This window comes from Lissotriton helveticus, chromosome 5_1 (assembly GCF_964261635.1).
Source record: "Lissotriton helveticus chromosome 5_1, aLisHel1.1, whole genome shotgun sequence".
In the NCBI taxonomy this organism is placed as follows: Eukaryota; Metazoa; Chordata; class Amphibia; order Caudata; family Salamandridae; genus Lissotriton; species Lissotriton helveticus.
This window is the reverse complement of record NC_136065.1, coordinates 2,081,532,553-2,081,559,320: the sequence shown is the minus strand read 5'-3', so window position 1 is coordinate 2,081,559,320 and position 26,768 is coordinate 2,081,532,553. Positions and strand designations below refer to the sequence as shown.

The 26,768-nt window shown below is 52.3% G+C and overlaps 1 protein-coding gene across 1 annotated transcript in view; it reads left to right on the top strand.

Annotated features, from left to right (window-relative positions):
* Positions 1-21,968, top strand: part of DDAH2 (DDAH family member 2, ADMA-independent) — a 107,809-nt gene extending 85,841 nt beyond the window's left edge. Inside the window, exons 6-7 of the mRNA XM_078646043.1 lie at positions 11,605-11,748; positions 20,345-21,968. Coding sequence (XP_078502169.1) covers positions 11,605-11,748; positions 20,345-20,461 — 261 coding nt within the window. The 3' untranslated portion in view covers positions 20,462-21,968. The remainder of the gene's footprint in view (positions 1-11,604; positions 11,749-20,344) is intronic.
* The last annotated feature ends 4,800 nt before the right edge of the window (positions 21,969-26,768 follow it).

Genomic DNA, 26,768 nt, shown 5'->3' with positions numbered 1-26,768 from the left:
ATCTTTGTGTGCCCGCTAAATCTCAGGGAATAATAATAATGGTAAGATAACTCTGGAGGATAACGTATTTGCTGGAGAGATCTGTGTTCTGCCTAGTCCTAGTTTTGAATCACAGTAGCGTAGAGGGTTAATATTTCTCCTGCAAAGCACATTATGTAACAGGCAGATGGCAGATTTTTATTTTATGTAAATGAGTAAGTGGGTTGATGCGTTTAACACCGATCATTTTGTTACTTGCAGTTCATAAATTGTAATCCTTCTAATATAGCACAGTGAGGTATGAAGGACATGTGGCTCCCACACCTTGTAACCCTCCCCGTCTTATGGAACACATCCTTTATATTGATGTATACATATATGATTTATTGTCAATGTATAATCTGTACGTGTGATGTAAAGCACTCTGACACCCTGCATTGGGATGAATAGTGGAACACACGTACACAAATAACAATTGAAATACCACTATTTTATGTTATTTCTACTGCTGTAGTGCTAAAGTCCTATAAAAGAAATAAAACAAAATAGTGGTATTTAACTTATTTGTGTAAATACTGTGGCCACCACTACATCTGACATTCTTACAGTGCATGTATATATATCTCTTATATCCAGGTATTGAACAAAGTCGAAAGCATGCCTCTCTTAAGTACTTGTGAAGTGATGGGATGTGATCCTTGGTTTCCCCTCCGTTGCATCCAGGTGTGAGGCTCCCAATAGCTCCCAGCCAGGAAACTCCCACAAAAAAAGGCCTAATGGCTCCTTAACTTTGGCCTTTGTTATGGGTCCACCTTGCATCTGATCAGCCCCTTCCCCGCCTGCACGTTCCTACTCGGAACAAAAGCAAACAACGTGCAGACGCTGCTGAATAAGTTCAGCGCGTTTCTGTGAATTCCGGGAGAAGTAAGAAAGGAACGTGGCACTCTGCTGCAAGCGGCCAGCTTTGCAGAAAAGTAGACGGTGTCTACCCTCTAAAAATAGTGTGTAGACAGCGTCTACCCGTATCTACCCTCGGCTCGAGCCCTGCTCTGCTCATCTCTTGCACTTTAAGATTGTGACTCTTAAACACGGTCAGTGAGGGCTCCCAGGGATGCTTATTTTCTTAGAAGGGAGTCCCTAGGTCACCTTTGTACTGCACCTCCACCAGCACCCCTCCGCTGCTCTATTTGTGCACAGTCATACTTCACACTAGCGGCCTGATGGTTTAACTTATGTCAGCATCTCAATACCCTCCTCCACCCTTGTCTTATGACGGAGATCGACTCCAGAGCACTTTCCTATGGCCAAGAGCCAGACTGCAGGTCACTTCTGGGATCTCTTTACATCAGGTACACCACCTGACCACTAGCGGGCTCTTGTCCTAGAGGGGAGAGCCGCACTGCAGCACCCCATGTGGCTGAGATGCAAGTCTCTGGTATAGACTGATTTGGTGAAAAGTCTGCAATGGCATTTGTAAAGTTCTGCTATGGAGTCCGTTCATAGGGGGTGGGAGAGCAGGGTGGTCCCTAATTCTGCAGGTGGACGACTGTCCCAGCACTCCCTTTCGACCGGGAGCATAGTTTTAGTGCACTACATAGAGAGCCAGCTTCCTACGCTTGCTGTTCAGTTTACCTGTCTGCACTAGGTTCATATCCCCCCCCAAGACTGTAAGGCTTCTCCCGGTTTATCCTGCTCCCGGGAGCTCCCTTACCCTCTCGTCCATCAGGTGAACAAGTAGTCCCTCGGGTTAACAAACTTCGAACTGGGGGAAAATCTTTTGCCTATGCTGCCCTGCATCTTTGGAACTTGCTGTGACAGCCAAACTCATTGGTTCTTCACTAAGCATGATTTGGAATGACTTTCAAGCTCTTGTGCTGGCGCACCCTCACTTTGGGTTTGTGCCTGCTGCAGGGACCCTGCCTGCCACTTTCTCTTGTCCCGTCTGGTGCACCAGGCTGCCCATCCCTTCATTCTCAGGTTTCGTGTCTGCCATCTTTCACCATCAGAGACTGCGCTGTGACCTTTCTTCAAATGGCACTCTCCCATATCGGGGGTGTAAACCCTATAATGTCCCAGAGCCGCCAAGGTCCCTACAACCTTCCTCAGCCTCTGAGGTCCCTACAACTTTGTTTAGCCGCTGAGGTCCCTACAACCTCATTCAACCGCTGAAGTCACTACAACCTCGCTCAGCCTCCAAGGTCCTTACAACCTCCCTCAGGGCCCGATTCACAGAACTAGCTTAAGACAAAATCCTAAACTAAGTACCATTTTGGTATTCACAAAAGGCACTTACTCATTTTGGTATTCACAGAAGGCACTTACTCATTTCGGTACTTTACTACAACTACTAAACTGAGAAAAATCCTAATTTTAAGACTTTCGGTATTCACAGAATGCATTCAGGAGTCCTAAAGTTTGGATTCCTAACTTTACTACTCCAAAACTCAGAAAAATCCTAAATTTAAGACTTTTGGTATTCACAGAAGGCATTTAGGAGTCCTAAAGTTAGGACTCCTAACTTCTTTGAATACCGAAATGAGTAAGGGCCTTCTGTGAATACCAAAATGGTAGTAAGTTTAGGATTTTGTCTTAAGTTAGTTCTGTTAATCGGGCCCACAGCGTCTGAGGTCCCTACACCCTCCCTGAGCCTCCGTGGTACCTACAACCTCAATTCGGCCACTAAGGTCACTACAACCTCCCTTAGTCTCCGAGATCCCTACAACCTCCCTCAGCCTCCGAGGTCCTGACATCCTCCCTCAGCCTCCGAGGTCCTGACATCCTCCCTCAGCCTCTGAGGTCCCAACATCCCCCCTCAGCCTCCGAAGTTCCTACAACCTCCCTCAGCCTCTGAAGTCCCTATTAGCCTCTGAGGCCATCTCTCGAGAGCTTTACGCATGCGCAGTAAAGCCTACGAATTTCTGTTCAGCTGCATCACAAGGTCGGTCTGAGTCACTGGGACCTAATGTGTCATTCAACATAATTATTGCTCATTTCCCTGTGCTCTCCCTTGTCCTCCTGAGGGAGGTAAATAAAGAAATGTTTGTTCATATCTCATGGGTTTCATGGCGTTGACCCAGAGAAAGAGTAGTGTGCGCTGCCAGGATTGCGCCTTCTCGTTTGTTGCAGGCTCCACAGAAGGGCTCCTTTCATTGGGGTGGAGAAACCTCTGCAAAGGTCTCTGCAGGCTCCGGCGTTACCCTATCCTGCTACTGCTTGACTCCGGGGTCCCTACATCCTCCCTCAGCCTCCGGGGTCCCGACATCTTCCCTCAGCCTCCAGGGTCCCGTCATCCTCCCTCAGCCTCCGGGGTCCCGACATCTTCCCTCAGCCTCCGGGGTCCCGACATCCTCCCTCAGCCTCCGGGGTCCCGTCATCTTCCCTCAGCCTCCGGGGTCCCGACATCCTCCCTCAGCCTCCGGGGTCCCGACATCCTCCCTCAGCCTCCAGGGTCCCGTCATCCTCCCTCAGCCTCCGGGGTCCCAACATCTTCCCTCAGCCTCCGGGGTCCCGACATCTTCCCTCAGCCTCCGGGGTTCCGACATCCTACCTCAGCCTCCGGGGTCCCGACATCTTCCCTCAGCCTCCGGGGTCCCGACATCTTCCCTCAGCCTCCGGGGTTCCGACATCCTACCTCAGCCTCTAGGGTACCGTCATCCTCCCTCAGTCTCCGGGGTCCCTACATCCTCCCTCAGCCTTCGAGGTCCCTACATCCTCCCTCAGCCTTCGAGGTCCCTACATCCTCCCTCAGCCTCCGGGGTGCCGACATCCTCCCTCAGTCTCCGGGGTCCCTACATCCTCCCTCAGCCTTCGAGGTCCCTACATCCTCCCTCAGCCTTCGAGGTCCCTACATCCTCCCTCAGCCTTCGAGGTCCCTACATCCTCCCTCAGCCTTTGGGGTCCCTACAATCTCCCTCAGCCTCCGAGGTCCCGACATCCTCCCTCAGCCTTCGAGGTCCCTACATCCTCCCTCAGCCTCTGAGGTCCCTACAACCTCCCTCAGCCTTCGAGGTCCCTACATCCTCCCTTAGCCTCTGAGGTTCCTACAACCTCCCTCAGCCTTCGAGGTCCCGACATCCTCCCTCAGCCTCTGGGGTCCCCACATCCTCCCTCAGCCTCCAGGGTCCCCACATCCTCCCTCAGCCTCCAGGGTCCCCACATACTCCCTCAGCCACTGAGGTTCCTACAACCTCCCTCAGCCTCCGGGGTCCCGACATCTTCCCTCAGCCTCCGGGGTCCCGACATCCTCCCTCAGCCTCCGGGGTCCCTACATCCTCCCTCAGCCTTCGAGGTCCCTACACCCTCGCTCAGCCACTGAGGTTCCTACAACCTCCCTCAGCCTTCGAGGTCCCGACATCCTCCCTCAGCCTCCGGGGTCCCGACATCCTCCCTCAGCCTCCGGGGTTCCGACATCCTCCCTCAGCCTCCAGAGTCCTGACATCCTCCCTCAGCCTCCGAGGTCCCCACATCCTCCCTCAGCCTCCGAGGTCCCTACATCCTCCCTTAGCCTCTGAGGTTCCTACAACCTCCCTCAGCCTCCGAGGTCCCGACATCCTCCCTCAGCCTCCGGGGTTCCCACATCTTCCCTCAGGCTCCGGGGTCCCGACATCGTCCCTCAGCCTCCAGGGTCCCTACATCCTCCCTCAGCCTCCGGGGTCCCGACATCTTCCCTCAGGCTCCGGGGTCCCAACATCGTCCCTCAGCCTCCAGGGTCCCTACATCTTCCCTCAGCCTCCGGGGTCCCGACATCTTCCCTCAGCCTCCGGGGTCCCCACATCCTCCCTCAGCCTCCGGGGTCCCCACATCCTCCCTCAGCCTCCGGGGTCCCTACAACCTCCCTCAGGCTCCAGGGTCCCTACATCCTCCCTCAGCCTCCGGGGTCCCCACATCTTCCCTCAGGCTCCGGGGTCCCCACATCTTCCCTCAGCCTCCAGGGTCCCTACATCCTCCCTCAGCCTCCGGGGTCCCCACATCTTCCCTCAGCCTCCGGGGTCCCGACATCCTCCCTCAGCCTCCGGGTCCCGACATCTTCCCTCAGGCTCCGGGGTCCCGACATCTTCCCTCAGGCTCCGGGGTCCCGACATCTTCCCTCAGCCTCCGGGGTCCCGACATCCTCCCTCAGCCTCCGGGGTCCCTACATCCTCCCTCAGCCTCCGGGGTCCCGACATCTTCCCTCAGCCTCCAGGGTCCCTACATCCTCCCTCAGCCTCCGGGGTCCCGACATCTTCCCTCAGCCTCCGGGGTCCCGACATCCTCCCTCAGCCTCCGGGGTCCCGACATCTTCCCTCAGGCTCCGGGGTCCCGACATCTTCCCTCAGCCTCCGGGGTCCCGACATCTTCCCTCAGCCTCCGGGGTTCCGACATCCTACCTCAGCCTCCGGGGTCCCGACATCTTCCCTCAGCCTCCGGGGTCCCGACATCTTCCCTCAGCCTCCGGGGTTCCGACATCCTACCTCAGCCTCTAGGGTACCGTCATCCTCCCTCAGTCTCCGGGGTCCCTACATCCTCCCTCAGCCTTCGAGGTCCCTACATCCTCCCTCAGCCTTCGAGGTCCCTACATCCTCCCTCAGCCTCCGGGGTGCCGACATCCTCCCTCAGTCTCCGGGGTCCCTACATCCTCCCTCAGCCTTCGAGGTCCCTACATCCTCCCTCAGCCTTCGAGGTCCCTACATCCTCCCTCAGCCTTCGAGGTCCCTACATCCTCCCTCAGCCTTTGGGGTCCCTACAATCTCCCTCAGCCTCCGAGGTCCCGACATCCTCCCTCAGCCTTCGAGGTCCCTACATCCTCCCTCAGCCTCTGAGGTCCCTACAACCTCCCTCAGCCTTCGAGGTCCCTACATCCTCCCTTAGCCTCTGAGGTTCCTACAACCTCCCTCAGCCTTCGAGGTCCCGACATCCTCCCTCAGCCTCTGGGGTCCCCACATCCTCCCTCAGCCTCCAGGGTCCCCACATCCTCCCTCAGCCTCCAGGGTCCCCACATACTCCCTCAGCCACTGAGGTTCCTACAACCTCCCTCAGCCTCCGGGGTCCCGACATCTTCCCTCAGCCTCCGGGGTCCCGACATCCTCCCTCAGCCTCCGGGGTCCCTACATCCTCCCTCAGCCTTCGAGGTCCCTACACCCTCGCTCAGCCACTGAGGTTCCTACAACCTCCCTCAGCCTTCGAGGTCCCGACATCCTCCCTCAGCCTCCGGGGTCCCGACATCCTCCCTCAGCCTCCGGGGTTCCGACATCCTCCCTCAGCCTCCAGAGTCCTGACATCCTCCCTCAGCCTCCGAGGTCCCCACATCCTCCCTCAGCCTCCGAGGTCCCTACATCCTCCCTTAGCCTCTGAGGTTCCTACAACCTCCCTCAGCCTCCGAGGTCCCGACATCCTCCCTCAGCCTCCGGGGTTCCCACATCTTCCCTCAGGCTCCGGGGTCCCGACATCGTCCCTCAGCCTCCAGGGTCCCTACATCCTCCCTCAGCCTCCGGGGTCCCGACATCTTCCCTCAGGCTCCGGGGTCCCAACATCGTCCCTCAGCCTCCAGGGTCCCTACATCTTCCCTCAGCCTCCGGGGTCCCGACATCTTCCCTCAGCCTCCGGGGTCCCCACATCCTCCCTCAGCCTCCGGGGTCCCCACATCCTCCCTCAGCCTCCGGGGTCCCTACAACCTCCCTCAGGCTCCAGGGTCCCTACATCCTCCCTCAGCCTCCGGGGTCCCCACATCTTCCCTCAGGCTCCGGGGTCCCCACATCTTCCCTCAGCCTCCAGGGTCCCTACATCCTCCCTCAGCCTCCGGGGTCCCCACATCTTCCCTCAGCCTCCGGGGTCCCGACATCCTCCCTCAGCCTCCGGGTCCCGACATCTTCCCTCAGGCTCCGGGGTCCCGACATCTTCCCTCAGGCTCCGGGGTCCCGACATCTTCCCTCAGCCTCCGGGGTCCCGACATCCTCCCTCAGCCTCCGGGGTCCCTACATCCTCCCTCAGCCTCCGGGGTCCCGACATCTTCCCTCAGCCTCCAGGGTCCCTACATCCTCCCTCAGCCTCCGGGGTCCCGACATCTTCCCTCAGCCTCCGGGGTCCCGACATCCTCCCTCAGCCTCCGGGGTCCCGACATCTTCCCTCAGGCTCCGGGGTCCCGACATCTTCCCTCAGCCTCCGGGGTCCCGACATCTTCCCTCAGCCTCCGGGGTCCCGACATCCTCCCTCAGCCTCCGGGGTCCCCACATCCTCCCTCAGCCTCCGGGGTCCCCACATCCTCCCTCAGCCTCCGGGGTCCCCACATCCTCCCTCAGCCTCCGGGGTCCCTACAACCTCCCTCAGCCTCCGGGGTCCCTACAACCTCCCTCAGCCTCCGGGGTCCCTACAACCTCCCTCAGGCTCCAGGGTCCCTACATCCTCCCTCAGCCTCCGGGGTCCCGACATCTTCCCTCAGCCTCCGGGGTCCCGACATCTTCCCTCAGGCTCCGGGGTCCCGACATCGTCCCTCAGCCTCCGGGGTCCCGACATCTTCCCTCAGGCTCCGGGGTCCCGACATCCTCCCTCAGCCTCCGGGGTCCCCACATCCTCCCTCAGCCTCCGGGGTCCCCACATCCTCCCTCAGCCTCCGGGGTCCCCACATCTTCCCTCAGCCTCCGGGGTCCCCACATCCTCCCTCAGCCTCCGGGGTCCCGACATCCTCCCTCAGCCTCCGGGGTCCCGACATCTTCCCTCAGGCTCCGGGGTCCCGACATCTTCCCTCAGCCTCCGGGGTCCCGGCATCCTCCCTCAGCCTCCGGGGTCCCGACATCTTCCCTCAGGCTCCGGGGTCCCGACATCTTCCCTCAGCCTCCGGGGTCCCGACATCTTCCCTCAGCCTCCGGGGTCCCCACATCCTCCCTCAGCCTCCGGGGTCCCCACATCCTCCCTCAGCCTCCGGGGTCCCCACATCCTCCCTCAGCCTCCGGGGTCCCTACAACCTCCCTCAGCCTCCAGGGTCCCGACATCTTCCCTCAGCCTCCGAGGTCCCTACATCCTCCCTCAGCCACTGGGGTTCCTACATCCTCCCTCTGCCTCTGAGGTCCCTACACCCTCGCTCAGCCTCCGAGGTCCCCACACCCTCGCTCAGCCTCCGGGGTCCCGACATCTTCCCTCAGCCTCCGGGGTCCCGACATCTTCCCTCAGCCTCCGGGGTCCCTACATCCTCCCTCAGCCTCCGGGGTCCCTACATCCTCCCTCAGCCTCCGGGGTCCCTACACCCTCGCTCAGCCTCTGAGGTTCCTACAACCTCCCTCAGCCTCCGGGGTCCCGACATCTTCCCTCAGGCTCCGGGGTCCCGACATCTTCCCTCAGCCTCCGGGGTCCCGACATCTTCCCTCAGCCTCCGGGGTCCCGACATCCTCCCTCAGCCTCCGGGGTCCCTACATCCTCCCTCAGCCTCCGGGGTCCCTACATCCTCCCTCAGCCTCCGGGGTCCCTACACCCTCGCTCAGCCACTGAGGTTCCTACAACCTCCCTCAGCCTCTGGGGTCCCGACATTTTCCCTCAGCCTCCGGGGTCCCTACATTCTCCCTCAGCCTCCAGGGTCCCTACAACCTCCCTCAGCCTCTGAGGTCCCTACAACCTCCCTCAGCCTCCAGGGTCCCTACAACCTCCCTCAGCCTCCAGGGTCCCGACATCTTCCCTCAGCCTCCGAGGTCCCTACATCCTCCCTCAGCCACTGAGGTTCCTACATCCTCCCTCTGCCTCTGAGGTCCCTACACCCTCGCTCAGCCTCCGAGGTCCCCACACCCTCGCTCAGCCTCCGGGGTCCCGACATCTTCCCTCAGCCTCCGGGGTCCCTACATCCTCCCTCAGCCTCCGGGGTCCCTACATCCTCCCTCAGCCTCCGGGGTCCCTACACCCTCGCTCAGCCTCTGAGGTTCCTACAACCTCCCTCAGCCTCTGAGGTCCCGACATCTTCCCTCAGGCTCCGGGGTCCCGACATCTTCCCTCAGCCTCCGGGGTCCCGACATCTTCCCTCAGCCTCCGGGGTCCCGACATCCTCCCTCAGCCTCCGGGGTCCCTACAACCTCCCTCAGCCTCTGAGGTCCCTACAACCTCCCTCAGCCTCCAGGGTCCCTACATCCTCCCTCAGCCTCTGAGGTCCCTACATCCTCCCTCAGCCTCTGAGGTCCCTACATCCTCCCTCAGCCTCTGAGGTCCCTACATCCTCCCTCTGCCTCCGAGGTCCCTACATCCTCCCTCTGAGGTCCCTACACCCTCGCTCAGCCACTGAGGTTCCTACATCCTCCCTCTGCCTCCGGGGTCCCGACATCTTCCCTCAGGCTCCGGGGTCCCGACATCTTCCCTCAGCCTCCGGGGTCCCGACATCCTCCCTCAGCCTCCGGGGTCCCTACATCCTCCCTCAGCCTCCGGGGTCCCTACATCCTCCCTCAGCCTCCGGGGTCCCTACACCCTCGCTCAGCCACTGAGGTTCCTACAACCTCCCTCAGCCTCTGGGGTCCCGACATTTTCCCTCAGCCTCCGGGGTCCCTACATTCTCCCTCAGCCTCCAGGGTCCCTACATCCTCCCTCAGCCTCTGAGGTCCCTACAACCTCCCTCAGCCTCCAGGGTCCCTACATCCTCCCTCAGCCTCTGAGGTCCCTACATCCTCCCTCAGCCTCTGAGGTCCCTACATCCTCCCTCTGCCTCCGAGGTCCCTACATCCTCCCTCTGAGGTCCCTACACCCTCGCTCAGCCACTGAGGTTCCTACATCCTCCCTCTGCCTCTGAGGTCCCTACATCCTCCCTCAGCCTCTGAGGTCCCTACACCCTCCCTCTGCCTCCGAGGTCCCTACATCCTCCCTCTGAGGTCCCTACACCCTCGCTCAGCCTCCGAGGTCCCCACACCCTCGCTCAGCCTCGGAGAATTCTACAGCCACCCATAGCCTCTGATGTCCCAAGCACCTCCCCCAGGCTCTGATGACCCCACAGCTGAGGTCCCTCTGAGGTGTCCCTCTATCATGTTGCCTCTGACACTCCTAGTGAGGGCTGTGAGTGGACCTACTACTCGCTCCCTCAGCAATCCCTCCCCCTCGTCTGATCGCTGCCTTCCTTTAGCACCCAACGGGAAGTGAAACTGCCCTCCAGCAACCACCACAATCCAAAAGTGCCCTCCCTCAATACCACCACAATCAGAAACTGCCCTCTCCACAACCACCTTGATGGAAGGCGCTGTCTCTCAACCGCAACCACAGCCAGAACCTGCCCTCCCTCAAAACCCATCACATTTGTGATCCGCCTTTCCTTTGCACCCACCAGGATCAGAGGTCTCTCTTAGTCCCCAAAACAGTCTCCTCCGACTAAGTACCTGGAGTTCAGCTCCGACCTACTCACATGTGATACCTGGATTGTCATTACTGTTTGTAACTAGTTCTACACAACATGCATGTTGAATTAATTAATGACAGACCCCAAGGCTTGGTGCCTCGTAGTTCACAACTGACTTTTTTTTACTAGATTCCCTCTTTGATGTAGACTGATATCACAGTGCCTCCCACTGGCCAATGGACAAACTGCAGGGTGCTCATCTTGTGCTTGTCTTTAACCCTGTGCCCCGTTCTGCTGCCTTTTGTCTAGGTTTGCGCTATACAAATGCCATATACATACATACATACATACATACATATATGCGGCTCAACCTGAACACTAGTGGTCTCAAGATGAAGCGACCCTCAGCCCCGGTATCGCCGAGATGTGTTTGTTGCTACAGGGTATAATAGATGGCTGGTCGGGAAGTCTGTAATGGAATCTGTAAAGTCCTTCTGTGAAGCTCGTAGTATTTCAGAACATTGATAATGGAAATCTCGTCACAGCCTAAACCATGTGTACAAATATATTGCTCGAGTGAGAACAGATTTTCTAATAATTAAGCCCAGTAGGAGTTTATTTTCGCAAACAATATTTAAAACACTTTGTCTGCCAGATTCTATTTAAGCCACTGGACCATAACATAAGAAGGCAGAAGGTAGAACACATAAGAACAAGACGAATGTGGAGTAGAGCAAGGTGATGGGATTAAACTGATGTCCCATTTAGTGCTTAATTTGAGCCTGGGTTTTCCGGTGCTCTGCACTGGAACTTAATTGTCAACACTGGTGCTTGTGACAGTCTACCACAAGGTGGCGCTGCCTGTCTAATTTAAAGAACACCACATCAACAGTTAATTATGAATTCAATATACATTAAAAATTACCATTACCTGCCGCCCAAGCAGTTCTTATAGCTTTGGGGACCTTGAATAGTCTGAACTATCACACTTGTACGAGTGTGACGGGTTAGTAGCTGTGATTTTACTATCATTGGCACCATGACGGGGGCAATGTGTGAGGTAAGCTGCAGCAGCAGCTTCCTGACGAGAGCCCTGGCACTTCTTATTTTTTTCTTTATTACTAATTAAGCACTTGTAATAGATCTGTACATGCAGACATAATTTCACCAACAATGCCACACTCTGATTGTCCAGTGAGTGTCACTGTTGCAATAAGGAAGACCGGCATTACTGCCTTGCATGTGCCCCACTTGTTGTTTTTGCTTCTGCCTGCTGATGGCGCCATGTGAATCTGTAGATTTTTTAAGGGGGGTTCGGACATATTGTTTCAAGCACTTTATTTCGTCACCCACAGACCATGGAGCAGCTCACCGACCACCACTATGAGACTCTGACAGTGCCGGATGACCCGGCCGCCAACTGCATCTACGCGCGAGTAGGTCAGAAGAGCAGCGTCCTTGTGCACCGCAGCAGCGAGGAGTACCCCGAGAGTGTGCAGGTAAGAGAAAAATGGCTGCTCCGTGAGGGGGACGTACCAGGAAAAAAAAAACACTCCAATTTGAAATACTTTCTCCATATGTTGCTGCCTATTTTTGTTATGAGGGATGTTCGCCCAGCAGAATGTCAAACATTCCTGCCGGAGAGATGATAATGGAGTGGGCAGTGCTTAATTTGAGACGGTGGTTTCTGGTGCTCAGCACCGGCGCTTAATAACCAACACCAGCACTTATAGCATCAGTTAAGAACATCATCATTTTGGCAGGCACGGGGAGATTAAGCGATTTGCCCAGATTCACAGGATGTTGAGCCATGCCAAGATTCGAACCTGGTTCCCCAGGTCCAAAATCGGCAACTCTGGCCATTACGCCACATCCTCTCCCCACTTGTAAGGTTTCATGGTAAGTAGTTGGTTCTGTTTTGGGCGGTACTAGCAGGAGACTGGAGGATGGTGCAGACTGCCTCCCGATGAGAGCCTTGGCACTTATTTGTTTACAAATTAACCACTGGGAGTGGGTTCTTAAAAAGTATGTGATCTTGAGCAAAAGGTAAATTATTTGCTGAGGGCACCCTATCCCTTCTAGGGGTGTACACTAATGAGACTGCCTAGAAAAAGTAAGAGTTCCCAAAATGTGTTCTCTGCCTCAAAACAATGGCCTATCAATGTCCCCCCTGTTCATGCAATGTCTGTGAGGGTAAGACTAGGGTTAGAGCTTCCTCAATGCGACCAGATAACCTCAGATGAGTGGGTGCTATCCGTTGTAGCCCAGGGCTATTGCCTAGATTTTCGCACCACACCAGCCAGTATTCCCACCACGCTGGCACATATTACAAGAGGAAGTGCAAGCCCTGCCACAGTAGGGAGATATGGAGCATGTTCTACCTCATCATCTCTGAAGAGCACTTCCTAATCCCTGGGAAGGATGGGACAATAGAGCTGATTCTCCACCTGTGGCTTCTCAACCAGTACATCATCTCTGAGCACTTAGAATAACAACTCTCCAGGACTTCATTTCACTGCTCTGTGTTGGGGGCTACATGGCGACCCTCGATCTCCAGGACACCTGCTTCCACATCTCCCCTCCCCCAGCACGCCATCAGCATTTGAGGTTTGTTGTATGTGGCATCCATTACGAGTTCAAAGTTCCACTGTTTGCCCCAAGAGTGTTTGCAAATGTCTGGCAGCGTGGCGGCATACCTCCATTCCAGCTTGATCCATGTCTTTCCATACCTGGACGACTGGCTGCTGAAGAGCTACAGTTGACTGCAATGCCGCAGTCACACTAAACAAGCAGTCTCTCTTCTTTGTAAATTAGGTTTCACAAAGAATGCGAGAAAATTATCTCCTCTCCCCAACAAATACAATTTTTCTTGGGAGCCAAACTGGACACGGTAATAAACAATGACTAACCCAACCATATCAGAGTGATGGCATTTCAGAGGCTACTTCAGTTTTTTTTACCAATCATTGTGTTGCCTGACAGCAAGAGTGACCAAGAAATGTTTTGATTGCCGTAGTCCCAAATGTTTGTTTGCACATGCACTCACTACAGGAGTGTCTGGACATGAAACAGTCGCTTAGATTGGTCAATGAGAAGATCTAGTGTTGTTGGAGCCCAATGTTCAGCACAAACTACAGGAGTCACTGTTGCAGGAGCTACAGCCCTTTGATGTCCTGAAATGCATTTGCGGCCTCACTAGTCCACTGCTACTTTACGTAGCTACTTTACGTCCTTCTAGGTGAGCACTCTCAGCCGTTCTGATATCGTGGCCAGGTGTGGAATGAACTGGCTGCAATAGTTCGCCATCCCCAAAAAGCTTCTCATTTCTTTTTGTTTCTGAGGAGTTGCTGCAGCCCGAATCGCCTCCACTTTCGCCGGGTCTACAGTGCTAGAACAAGAACCTGCTACTGGACAGGTTGTTCCTCCATCCCCAGCCACAATTGTCCATAACCACAGACACCTTCAGGGCAGGATGGTTGGCACATCTGGTTCTAGGGATGTTTTCTGAAAAAACTTGTAATGCCTTGTAGCGCCATCATCCTGCCGTATTCGCCAGAAGACTGATATGCAACGTCTGTTGTTGAGGAGTCCACTGAATTCTAAGATGGTCCAGATGTTGGCATGGAACTTACACTTTTCTTTGTGTAGCGTTAGTCCTTGGTCTACTAGCCTTTGGAGTGTAGCTCACAGACGTTCATGGTGCTCTTCGAGGGACTTTGAAAATATCAGCACATCATCACTGACATTTATCACCCCCACCAGACCAGAGAGGGCTCCGCGAATGGCGTCTTGAAAGACCATCTCGTCTCTTCTGATGGCTTTGTTCGGCAAGCGCATATCAACGCACAACCTTATGGCACCCGGTTGTTGGACCGTAACAACCGGGTGCCATAAGGTTTGGCGTTGATATGCGCTTGCCGAACAAAGCCAATAGAAGAGAAAGGCACATCACCCCTACAATAGACGAGATGGTGGCAGACTTAAATGGTGCAAAGTGGTTCTCGAAGGTCGATCTCAATTTGGGATACCATCAGTTGCTGCGTGATGAGGCCAGTCGCTACATCACTACATTTTCTACACATGTAGGATTGAGAAGGTTTAAGGGAATCAGCTATGGGTATCATCAGCGGCGGAGGTCTTTCAAGACTAGTGAGGCCACGAAAGTATTTCAGGACATCAAAGGAGCACTGCTACAGGGGGCGACGGTGTTGTATTTTAAACCAGGGTGCCCCACCGAACTGGTAGTGGAGGCTAGCCCGGTTGGCCTGGGGGCGTTACTTCTTCAGCAAGATGTCCATGAAGAATGGGTGCCCATAGCATATGCCAATGAAGGAAGTGACCCGATTAGAGTCACTTGGGTCACTCACTACCACCTCTCAGCCTTCCTCACAAATGAAGAGTCGGTCAGACAGTAGAGAATACAAACCAAAGATATTTATTGAAAGTACACTCAAGTGGAGTCCGGTCTGACCTGTCTCCTTAGATTGCTGCAGAGGGACTAACTTCTACCAACAGAACTACATATAATGTACATTTCCAGGATCACTAAAGACATGCCCAGACTGGAAATTTCCAGTTTTTAGCTAGTGAACAATGGAGATACAGAAGGACGAGTTGCAATCCCAGGACCTGGTACATGTTATCTCAGAGCCAAGGTTCCTCAGCCTTGCACCCACCGGTCTAAGGGTGGGAGCAGGCCTATCTAGCAAGAAAGGTATGTGATGACAAAAACAATCTACTCATTAGCACAGCAAAGCTCAACCTTGGAGGAATACAGAAAAAAGAATATCGCAGCTGCTTTCTGTTGAGGCAGACAAAGAGAGACCGAAATTAGTTTCAATCATGGCTCAAGATGGCGGCTCAACTTAAAGTGGTGCTGCGAATGCTAACTTTACAATGCACTAGCAGAATGAATGCATAACATTTACATTTCAACACCAGCAGGACTTGTGGAGACTAGGTATGCACAGATCGAGAGAGAGACGTTGGCAATACGATGGGCCTGTCAGCACTTCGACATATATCGGTGTGGCACAAGTTCAGAGTAGTGACTGACCACAAGCCACTGGTTCCATTGTTTACCGGGACTGCAAGAAGTGGACCACCACCCAATGAAAGGTGGGCCGTACAGATCCAGCACTACAACTTTGAGGTGGTATACCGGCAAGGAGTTAACAACACGGCGGATTACCTGTCTCACCATCCCATGGCCATAGACCCAAGTCGGCAGAGAGCAGAGTTGTTCATTATACAGATCATTGGTGCCTTATGTCCTCGAGCACTGTCACTAGAGGAATTCGTGGTGGCAACAGATGAGGATGCGTGTTTATCGGCAGGAAAGGAATCATTACGCAATCATTCATGGAAGAACTTCTTGAAAGACGTGAGAAGACTGACGGCAGAGGAGAGAGAAGCAAGAACGGGAGTGTGGAGGTGCTGAGAGGAACTCTGTAAAAGCAGTGAGGGAGTAGTACTCAGAGGCACGAAAATCGTGATGCCGATAAAACTATGGAAAAAGACAATCGACCTAGCACACCAAGGGCATCAAGGAATCGAAAAAACCAAAGCTCGCCTGCGTGCCGAAGTGTGGTTTCTGGGAGTGAATCGCATGATCGAAGGAAAGGTGCGAAGTTGTCACGAGTGTCAGATCACTGGAAACGAGGCATCGGTTCCCCCAGTAATCACAGAGTTGTGGTCAACAAAATCATGGACTACAATAAGCATGGACTTCGGAAGCTTTCCGGATGGGAGGTCAACGCTGCTCATGCTGGACAGCTATTCTAAGCTGCCGGGCGTAGAGGTAGTACAATCAACCACACTTGAAGTCCTTAAACCGGCGATGGAAAAAACGTTTGCTTTGTTAGGAACACCAGAAGAAATACGTACGGACAATGGACCACCATTTCATGGGCAGGAGTTCTGGGAGTACCTTGAGCAATACAACACCCACCATCAGAAGGTAACTCCACAATGGCCACAAGCCAACGGCGAAGTGTGGAGATTTAAGAGGATGATGAACAAGGCATTGAGAATTGGAGTTGATCAACGTGAGGACCTGGAGGGGTGTCTGTACCGTTTTCTGAGAGCATACCGGTAAACACCACATTGCACAACGGGGTGTTCATCAAGCAATCTCATAATGAAGAGAGCTGTAAGGGACGTCGTACCGGCGAGTGAACATTGGGAGCCCGGAACAATGGACAGTGTGGCGGCACAGTCTAAGAGAGAAAACAGCGACAACCAGGCCAGTAAGAAGAGGAGAGCCCGAACGGTTGAATTCGGTCATGGAGACAGTGGTTGTGAAAGACAGACATTCAGGATGGAAATTTAGAACTCCCTTCGAACGGGAACCCTGGCATGTAGTTGAGATGCGAGGAACGATGGTGACTGCACAAAGAGGGTAGAGGAGAATAGTGAGAAATGTGTTTATAAAGCAAGTACTGCCCGCACAGGAAGACGAGGATAGGGAGCCGGGAAGCTCCCAGAGTGATCTGAGTGAAACAGAAGAGAGTGGAGCAACATCAATGGAAGAACTGGCAGACGATGGGGAGAGAGAGAGAGAGAGATGGAGTTACAAAGACAGGGGGTAGAAACAACAAGGAGGTCAGCTGAAATGGTTCCCCAGCGAGGACATCCATATCCGCTGCGAAAAAGCCCCCAACTAAGCCAAAAGCTGAGAGACTTTCTGTGTTAAGGAACATTGGAAGCAAAGGAACCTCCAGAGACTTGGTGGCATAACTGTTCATTATGTTAGTTCATTTTGTTAATTTGTTATTTTTGTTTCTTGTTTGAACAAATATGGATAAGGAAGGAGGGATGTAGTGAGCCACCTGGCCTGTCCACAACATTGTATCACACTCAATCTCCTGGACCAGGAGGGATATAATAAAGGTGACCCAGCCCGCCTGGACCCAGACACAGCCGGACTAGAGAGGGCACCTCAGCCTGCCCTGACCCAGGGACACCCTGACTAGAGAGGGCACCCCAGCCCTCCACGACTCGGGGACAACCTGATTAGAGAGCCCTCCCCCCTTCCTCGACCCTGGCCCCCCAGCCCTCATGAGCACTTGCCTAAAAATGGGAGAGGATGTAGCTCGTGGTGTGGTCCCTCAGCTAGACTGTCGACTTTGGTGCTGGAAACCAGGGTTCGAGCCTCGGGGTCGCGTCCACATCTTGTGATTCTGGGCAAATCACTTAATCTCCCCGTGCCTGAATGTGTAATGTAAATACGGTGCTCATGTAAAGCGCTCCAATACCTTCGGGTCGAGTTCGCGCTATATAAATGTGCAACAAAATAAAAAATAAAAGAAAGGCTGGCCAGCCCTCTTTCACCCGGGACCCAGTAGGTTAGAGAGAGGTGATCCGTTTTCCACCCTGTTCATGGGTTGTACAGCCCATGTACCTCAGACAACTGTCCACCCCACCAGGAGATGAACCCTCAGTGACTTGTTTTGCAGTTTTGTTTTAGTTACTGGAAGGGGCCCTGGTCACGGGGGCGACACACACAGGCCACCGTACACTGAATTGATTGTTTTTCACATGTTGTGTTCCTCGTGTTTTAAGAGCCGCAAGGCATATGTGACCCATCCTCGTGGCCACGCTGATGTCATTACATCCACGAGCATGAAGCATGACTTGTGCGAGCCGGCACGGGGCCCATCACGGGAGTATCCGTGGGACCAAGGGGGGGGGAACAAAAAACTCAAGATTTCAAGCTCCTGTGGCAGGAGGACTGGCCCACAAACCTGAACGAACCGAACTGTACCTGGCTGACCGTTGCAGAAACCACACACACACACCCGCACCCGCCCTCACCTCATGTCCTTCTCTTGACCTCCAACAAACAATTCATTTTTGTCCAAACACAAACATGCCTCCCTCCGCCTTTGTGTGAGGAGCGCTGCTGCCACCAAGCGGCCAAAGATAAGAAGTGCGCGCGCTGGTCCACCTGCACCCGCGCTGCATGGATGGACATTCTTACTTACCTCTGTCTGACGTCTCCGGTGCGTCACCCACGCCCCTTCCAGTCTTTTAAACCCAGAGAAATGCTGAAACGCCTCCAAAAATATAAGTCGGAAAGTTAAAGAGTGTTTTTTTAAACGAGCTAATATTGGAGCTTCGGAAGTATCTTAAACTGGTTTTTCGATGCATCTCGAACCTTCTCTGTGCTCAGATTTTCTGATTCGTAGATACGTGAAATGCCGCCAGGCACCTCACCCGACCGTTGATCTCGTGTTTTTTGGTGTGTTATTTATTCCCTAAGGTCTAGGCCTGGTAGTCACTCTGCTTACAATGAAGTTGAATGGCTTCCGACATTTTAGACCCATGCCGAGGAAGGCTCTGTCCTCTCCACGGGGAGAGCAAGATTAGCAAAAATACTGATGACGCAAACCTGAAACCTAAAGACGAGGTCTAACATAACAGATGTTGAGGGTCTTTTATTAATTCATGCAAATATTTTTATCGTTGTTTAGTCCTGGCATTTCTCTAAATGTGGGCTTCACCGCACTAGAATTTATTAGGGATGGGACCCATGGGTCCTTGCCACAAACATTTACTGTTGACTCAGCTTATTTTTGAGTATAGGCTTGGATTAAGGCGGTTGAATAGGACTTAAATGTGCAATTTGCATAATGTGTTTCTCGTAAGTACGTGAAATTTCGAAAAAAAACGTACAAAATTGAGAAGTATAAAAATCCAGCATTTACAGCTAGATGCATCAAGCATTTTTGCGAGTGCAAACGGTGCGAATCGCAAAATTCGGCCGTTTGCGCCCGCAAAAATGGCATTTGAGTTGCATCAAGGGTTCATGCACTCGCAATTTAAGAATTCGCAAATAATTGCGAGTTCTCAAATTGCGATTGCATTTAAGGAATCGCAATTTGCGATTCCTTAAATGCAATGCATGAACCATTCCAAGATTGCGAATTCGCAATCTGGGGTCGCTATTTACCGCAAATTCAAACTACGTGGTAAATAGCAAAAACTTAGAAATATGCAGCCTTATTCATCAACGGGCCGTTTTGCGAGCCCCTAATAGCGAATCATAGCGAATCGATATTAAGGACTCGCAAAACGGTATTCATGTAGGAATTGCTAAATAAATAGCGATTCCTACACATTCCTTATTTGCGAGTAGCAAATTGCTACTCGCAAATGAGGAATAACTCCCCATTCATTCCTATAGGCCAAAAAGCCCATAGGAATGAATGGGGAGTATTCCTTATTTGCGAGTAGCAATTTGCTACTCGCAAATAAGATAGCGATTGAAAGGGTGCCAGGGGTGTCCAAAGGACACCCTGTAGCACCCCTGAAATGCAAATTGAAACAGGTGTTGCGCACACACATGTCCAAGGGACATGTGTGTGTGCAACATGCAACTTAGAAAAATGCTTTTAAAAGCATTTTTCTAAGTTTTTGCTATTTACCGAGAGGTCTGATCTCTCGGTAAATAGCGGCCCAAAATTGCAAATTCGCAATTTTTAAATGTGTCATGAATAGCATTTAAGGAATCTCTAATAGAGATGAGGGCAGAATGTTCTAACAAATAAAACAAAGGCCTGTGAGTTTGAGAGGGTTTAAATCCCCTTGGCCAGAGGCCTTTGTGAAAACAACATTGGATTGTTGCTTTGCGGGCCTTTACCAGTCCATAGAAGCACGGAGCACTCCATTGTCTTCTATAGAGTGCTCCACATTCCAATGTTCTAATTTATATTATGAAGATTTTCTTTCATGAAAATGCATTTCGTTAGAACATTTCTTTATCCCTTGAAACCGTTTTCATTGTTTGACTTTTTCTTTGGATGTAAGTTGAAACCCTGCTTATGTGAAGAGGTTTATGAATGATACACGTGTTCACTTCTTTAAATGTACAGCAATATCTGATATGTTCAAGACTTCTTCCTACTCTCTGATACTCTATACTCTTGTTCCGCTCTTTGCCAGCTTAAGGCCACTGATCTCCTCCTTCACTTCTCTCCTCTTGGTCTTCAAGTCCTCCACGCACACTCTGCTACACCCTACTGTCTGTCGGCCTGCTGAGCCAACTTGCATGGATGCACCCCAATACCTTAACCGTCTGCTTTTCTTTTCCAGACTTTCCAGAAGCTTCCAGATTACACCCTGGTGCCGGCGGCCTGTACCGAGGTGGCGAAGCTCGGCGGCGCCCTCTCCTCCTGCTCACTTCTCATCAACAAGAAGCTGGAGTTGTAGCACTTACATTCCCCCCAAATTCTGTCCTTTGTGTGCCCCTCTAATGTTTGTGATGACCCTACCTTCACCCCGCGACTACCGCCAGCCCCCTGACCATGGCACTCTTCCTGTGGACCCGACCATCATCAGTGATCCCTGCACATCATGGGCCCGCCATCTCGCCTGTCCTCATTGACCAAGCTTCTCTTTCCTTCTCCCTCCTCAGACAAGCTTCATCTGTATAAACTCATTGGACAAGTGCCCTCCTAAGTGCACACGCCTTGGACAGGCTTCCTCTTATGCACAGCCAGCCTTCTTCTGAGTCATTGGACCTGGGACGGTTTTTATATCTTTCGCATGGCTGCCAATGTTTACTTGGTGTTGGGGTGGGGCATCAGCTGACTTGCTGGTGGACAATGTCTTGGTGAAAAGGGTAACGTTTTGGCTATTACAGGGAGTTTACTGTGAAATTTGATGTTGATGACTCGTGTTGACCCCCAACCCGCCAGGTAGCTTGTTATCTTTGCACGCACAAGAACTTCCACATCGCAGTGATTTGAAGATGATCTTAAACTAACCCTCAGGTAGTAAGGAGGTCAGTGAGTTACGCTTGCGCAGCTTCATCAAAGACATACAAGGAGGTCAGTGAGTTACGCTTACGCAGCTTCATCGAAGACATACTAAGCCCTATGTAGACCCACGCAGTCGCTTGGCCAATGCAGTACCTTTTTCTGCCTAGCTTCGAGCAGTAGCCTGACCAGATAAGCCTTGAGCCATTATTCCCTTAAGTTGTACCTGGACCCATCTACGCCTGAGGCCTAGCTTCACTGGATTAAGCTCCGCTGTACCTAGAATCGATTGTTTAATGGGTCAGCCGCATCTCCGCCTCACTGAGCCCTTATCCATAGTGTGTGCTGACCTGATCCAAAGCTGAGGCTTCGAACATGAAGGACCTGAGCCGCAACCACCATGAGATATGCCTACACCCGAGTAGTATGTTACCCCTATTAGGCAAACTCGGCCAGTCAGTAGAGTAATAGCTCCATCTAACCAGGCCAGAGTTGTAGGTGTAGATGACTCTACCCAAGTCCTAGCTTTCCCTGATTTAGACCTAGGTTTGGAATATATTGTTTACAATATCCGATCTGTGTCTTAACCGGTTGATTTAAATGAAGAATTTAGTTCGCTCATAGCAGGATGTCAATATGCATATATGTACTGGTTTTTTCTAGAAAGCCCTATAAATGGTGTAGCATAGAGTTTGCCCCCACAGGGGAATGGAGGGAGCAAGTGTCTGATTATATTTCCGTTCTGTGGCTCTCATGCAAGCTGTGTTGGGTCTAACCCCTTCCCATTCACACCCCATAATATATTCTGGTGCTTGTAAAGTGACTGCATTTTTGACCCAGAAGGCATGGCCGCCTTTACCTGTGGACTGTCCGATGCATTGGAAAGTGTTGCTTCGGCAAATGGTGGTTTCTGCTTTTTTCTTGATGATGGAGTTAATAAAGCTGTTTGGAATTCTCAAGGAGTAAAGTGCTTTAGGATGGGCTTTACGTGTCCCGTGAGGGAAGAAAGAGCGGGATATCTGTGCATTAGGGATTTGATGGGGAAGGAGAAAGAGGTTTGGGGAAAGCAAATGTGGCTGGGCATGTCGGTTTCTATTCACGTACAAAATGTCAGTGGTTACTAAAGTTGAAACTAAATATCCATAGCATGTGTGGCTGCAGATACACCTACACTTATTTTTCTTTGAAGAAGTTTCAGTTCGCTGGATTCTGTGTGACTCCTTCCTTAGTCCACAATGGCACCGACTACTCCCTAGATTCCCCCACACCCTCCAGTGGGATTGGATGGCTCCAAGATAGATGCATTCCTTCTGGCTTTCTCAGACCTGGTTGTTCGATAAACTCAACACCAACGATCGGAGAACAGTCTTTGCAAGGCTTTGATGACTTTTCGACCAATCTCAACCGATCAATCAAGGCGCAGGTGGATGGCACAATGGACTCAGTATAATCTGTTTTGTTCTCTATAAAAACCCTCAGAGAAGGCTCACGGGCAGAGGATGATGGAACAAACACCCTTCTGTTTTTTGCTCACAGTGCGCTACCAAGTATCTTTGGGCTGATCACCACGGCATCTACATCCTCTCATCGGAGGGTCGTGAGTACCACTCCGGCACCAAGCCCCAACCACCTAAGCACCCATGCACTGAGGCAGGGCGCCAGTACTGAGGGAATCTGGCATCAAATGATCAAGGAAAAAAGCTTTGGCATCTGGTGCACCAGAGCCATCCAGGTTCAGTCGACTCCGAGATAAGGCTTCGTAGCCAGCCTAGCTCCAAGCAAAAGGCGTTGAACACCACTACACGTCGACACCCTCTTCCATAAAGGCTGCCAAGTCTCCATCCTCTGGGCTATGGTTGATGCCAAAATTGCAAACAAAATGCAGTTCTTGAACCTTGATGCAGAGAACAGAGGTGTTCAACCCGCCTGACCCGCATCTTGGAAAGATATCCACAAAGACCGCCCCAAGGGGAACCTTTGACCACTTTGCCTTCAATTCCCAAGAAATGGAGGCTTACCTTCAAGGAAAACTGGCTTTTGAGACACTTTGGCACCCAGTGCTGAAGAGACACAAGGACAAGGCTACAAGTTCTTCTCCACTGCCTCCTACACCCAGTCACTCACCACGCCGAAGTCTCCAGAGGGATCAGTGCACCCTTTCTGTGACAACGGTAGCCCCCATGGGGAAGTAGAACCCTAGATCAACTCGCTGAAGAATGCGATAGAGATGGCCCTTGGGACGACTATACCATCAGCCCTAAAGAGGAGCCAGACCTTGAACCCCATCCATCCAAGCCAACCTCCCTGATGATACTACTGTGTATCGCAGAGTTATGCAGAGGGTGCCACGTCATTATAAGGTGTAAATGCATGACATAGAAGATAGCTATTTTTAGTGGAAACTCTCTCCAAATCTGAGCGCACTGTTCAGTTTCTACCAACGCGTACGGGCAGGCTTAAGAGAGTCCCTGATACCTTTAAAGACCCATTCAGAGCCAAGGTAGTGACTCCCTAGGTAGCTTAAGGCATCTCCAAGTGACCCTCTCTGAATCAGAGGATAAGTCCACCCCGCCCCGATTCCTTAGTGGTCCTTACTGCAAGGAAACAGGCATCCTCTCTAGCAACAGGGGACGCCCCCGATAAGGAGACTAAGCGTATCAATGCTGCTGCCAAGCGGGCCGTAGTAGGTACAACCACCCAAATGGCTAAATGCCAATTCGGTGGGTTTGCTGTCTGGAAATAATAGGTACAACTAGGACCCAATGGAGGCTCATGGAGAGCACCTGCCAGAGGCTTATAAAAAAGGGGTGAGGGACTGTTTGTGATGGGAAAGTCTATGTTCATGTTGTATAGCTCTTCTTCCCTCAGTGTCAAACCAAATACTCCTGGGCAGACCTCCACCAGGCATGTAACCTCTGTCTCTCTTCGGATCAAAATGAGCCCTTCTGTTCCAACCTCCTTGCCTTCCGATTGAAGAGAACATTGTGTCACCATCAAGCTCGTCGCCGCGCATCACAATCAAAGGTGCAGCAGCAAGGGGACAACACCTCTGATCTCTTCGGCATCTTAGATATTGAAAGTGGACCTCAGTGAGGCACTTCAGCCAGCGGGCCACTTATCTACTTTCCTGAGGAAAGATCCTGCTCATTATCGGAGTCCAAAGACCTTCAGCCGGTGCCAGTCCAGAAGACATTTCCTGTGAGTAAAGCATCTCACCCTCCTCCACCTCCTGGCACACACATGGAGGCCGAGCACTGCCCTCAAGGGGGTCAGGCGTTGGGCCCTAAAGCCCAGAATCAGGCTTCTGGTCTGCCTGTGCCTCAGGTCCATGGTCTGCACCAAAAACGTGCCTACAATCAGGCACCCAGCATCTGCCGGCACCGAAGCATATCTTGAAGCTGCGGCACTCCGTGCTGACACTGCCTTCAGATCCAGCATTGAAAGGTCCCTCCAAGCCATCCTCTGCTCCAAAGATTCTTTCGACACTGAAAAAAACCACGGTGCCAGCGCCTCCGAAACCTTCTTCTGCACTGAAATCCACGAAGGTGCCAGCGACTCAAAAGCCTTCTTCGGTATCTAAACACCTAGCGTCCAAGGCTCCATCCTCCACTACCTCCAAGGACCAAGACCAGTCCAGTCTATCTTGCAACGTGTCGAGGAAGAGCTTGATGCCATGCAGAAGTGCATCATGATCCACCCACAAGCTGGCAGGATCCTGACTCCGCCACCTCCATTGCTTTAGGACCCAGTGCCTCCTAACAGGAGATTTTGCGAAGGGCAGCCACTTACCACAAAGTGGAGATGCACAAAACACATGAGGATGCAGATTTTCTTGTGGAGATGCTATCCTCCACCCAGCGTCCCATGCAATTTGTGTCTAAGCTAAAGGGGATGTTAAAAACCTCTCCAGAAGTATTTATGAGGCCATTGAAGGCCAGGGTTGTCACTCCAAGGGTGGGCAAGAAATGCAAAGCTTCACCCTCAGACCCTGCAACATTGGGGACAACATCCTCCAGGTTCTCTGGTGGTCCATACAGCCTCCAAGTGTACCAATGCCCAAGGCACTGGAGTTGCAAAAACGCCTGACAAAGAGAGCAAAAAGATAGATGCAGCAGGTAAATGCGTTGTTTCACAATCTGCGACACACTGGTGCATCACCAATTCTGTCGTCTTTCTCTCAAGGTACGGCCGGATGTGCTCGGATAAAATAGAGGAGCTCCTCCAAGATCTCCCAGAGGAGTATCAGAAAAGAGGCCAAAACCTTGTCACAGAGGGTAAAATAAATCTGAAAACCTCTATTAGGTGTGCCCTTGAAGCTATTGACACTGCAGCGCAAGACATCAACTCAAATATCCTGATGCACCGTCACGTTTGGCTGCATGTTTTAGGTTTTAGGCCAGAAGTACAGCAGCATCTGCTCAACCTGCCTTTCGATGGGAAATGCCTATTTGGACCGCAAGATGACCAAGGCTCAAAAAAATAGAAAAGGACATTGATACCTCGAAGGCTATGGGGCGCTTCTAACATGTTGTAACTGCGGGTCTTAGCACAGGCCCCAGTACTGTGGAGGTGCCAAATCCACATGGAGGCTACATGGGTAACAGCTCATGGGTGGGGCTACTAAGGGCATTGCCCCCACCAAGCAGTGGCCCACTCACACTTCCTGATCACACTACACTTTCTGGGGGACGATTACTGTTTTTTTTTCCATGTTGAGCAGAAATCCCCTCAGATCAATGGGTCCTCCTTATCCCAGGGTCATTGCCTGAAGTCACTACCACCCCACCAAGCCTTCCTCCATTAAACTCTCCCTATCCCCAGAACATCAGCACCTTCTTCAGGAGTAAGTGGAGGCACTTACTCCCAAGAGGGCCATAGAACTTGTGCCGCTCCACCACACCGGCAAGGAAGCGCACTCCCTATATTTTTTTCATCCCAGAAAGGATGGGACTCTCAGGCCTATAAGCGTCCTCATGCCCCATAACAAATACATCCTGTTGGAGTCAATCCACTTGGTCACACTCCAAGATGGCATCCCTCTACTGCAGAAAGACCTCGACCTGAAGGACGCCTACTTCCACATCCCCATCCACCCTGCTCATCACTGGTACCTCTGGTTTGTCGTAAGTGGCCAGCATTAGATGTTCAAAGTGCTGCCCTTCGAGGTCACTACCGCCTCCATGGTGTTCACTAAGTGCCTTTCCTTGGTAACCCCTCCTCTCAGGAGAAACGGCATCCATGTCTTCCTTTACTTGGATGACTGGCTGATCAAGAGTGCAACCGAACAGCTGTGCTTAACCCACTCCCAGACCACCATATACCTTCTACACGTTCTACGGTTCACCATCAATACAGCAAAATCCCACCTCCAGCCCCTTCAAATACACCCCTCCTTGGGGGCAGTGTTCAGCTCAGTCACCAGGAAAGCCTATCCCTGCCCAGGTTTATGTTTCCAATCATTTCTCCCCGCCCCTTTTTCAGCCGTAACGCCAAGTAACGGTAAGGATGGTCATGTGCTCCTCGGCATGATGGCCTCTTGTTTTACCATTGTTTCTCATGTCAGGTTAGTTGTGTAGCTGTTTCAGGAGTGCTTAGATGCACAGTGGTCACAAGCGGAGGGTCACTGGGAAGATTTATTTATTAATTTTGTAGAGCGCACGATTACCCAAGGGTGTCCTAGTACTACCATACTAATTCATGATGAACACCTAATCCAGACTTCCCTAAACTATTATAACTTAAAACTAATTTAGGTAAAA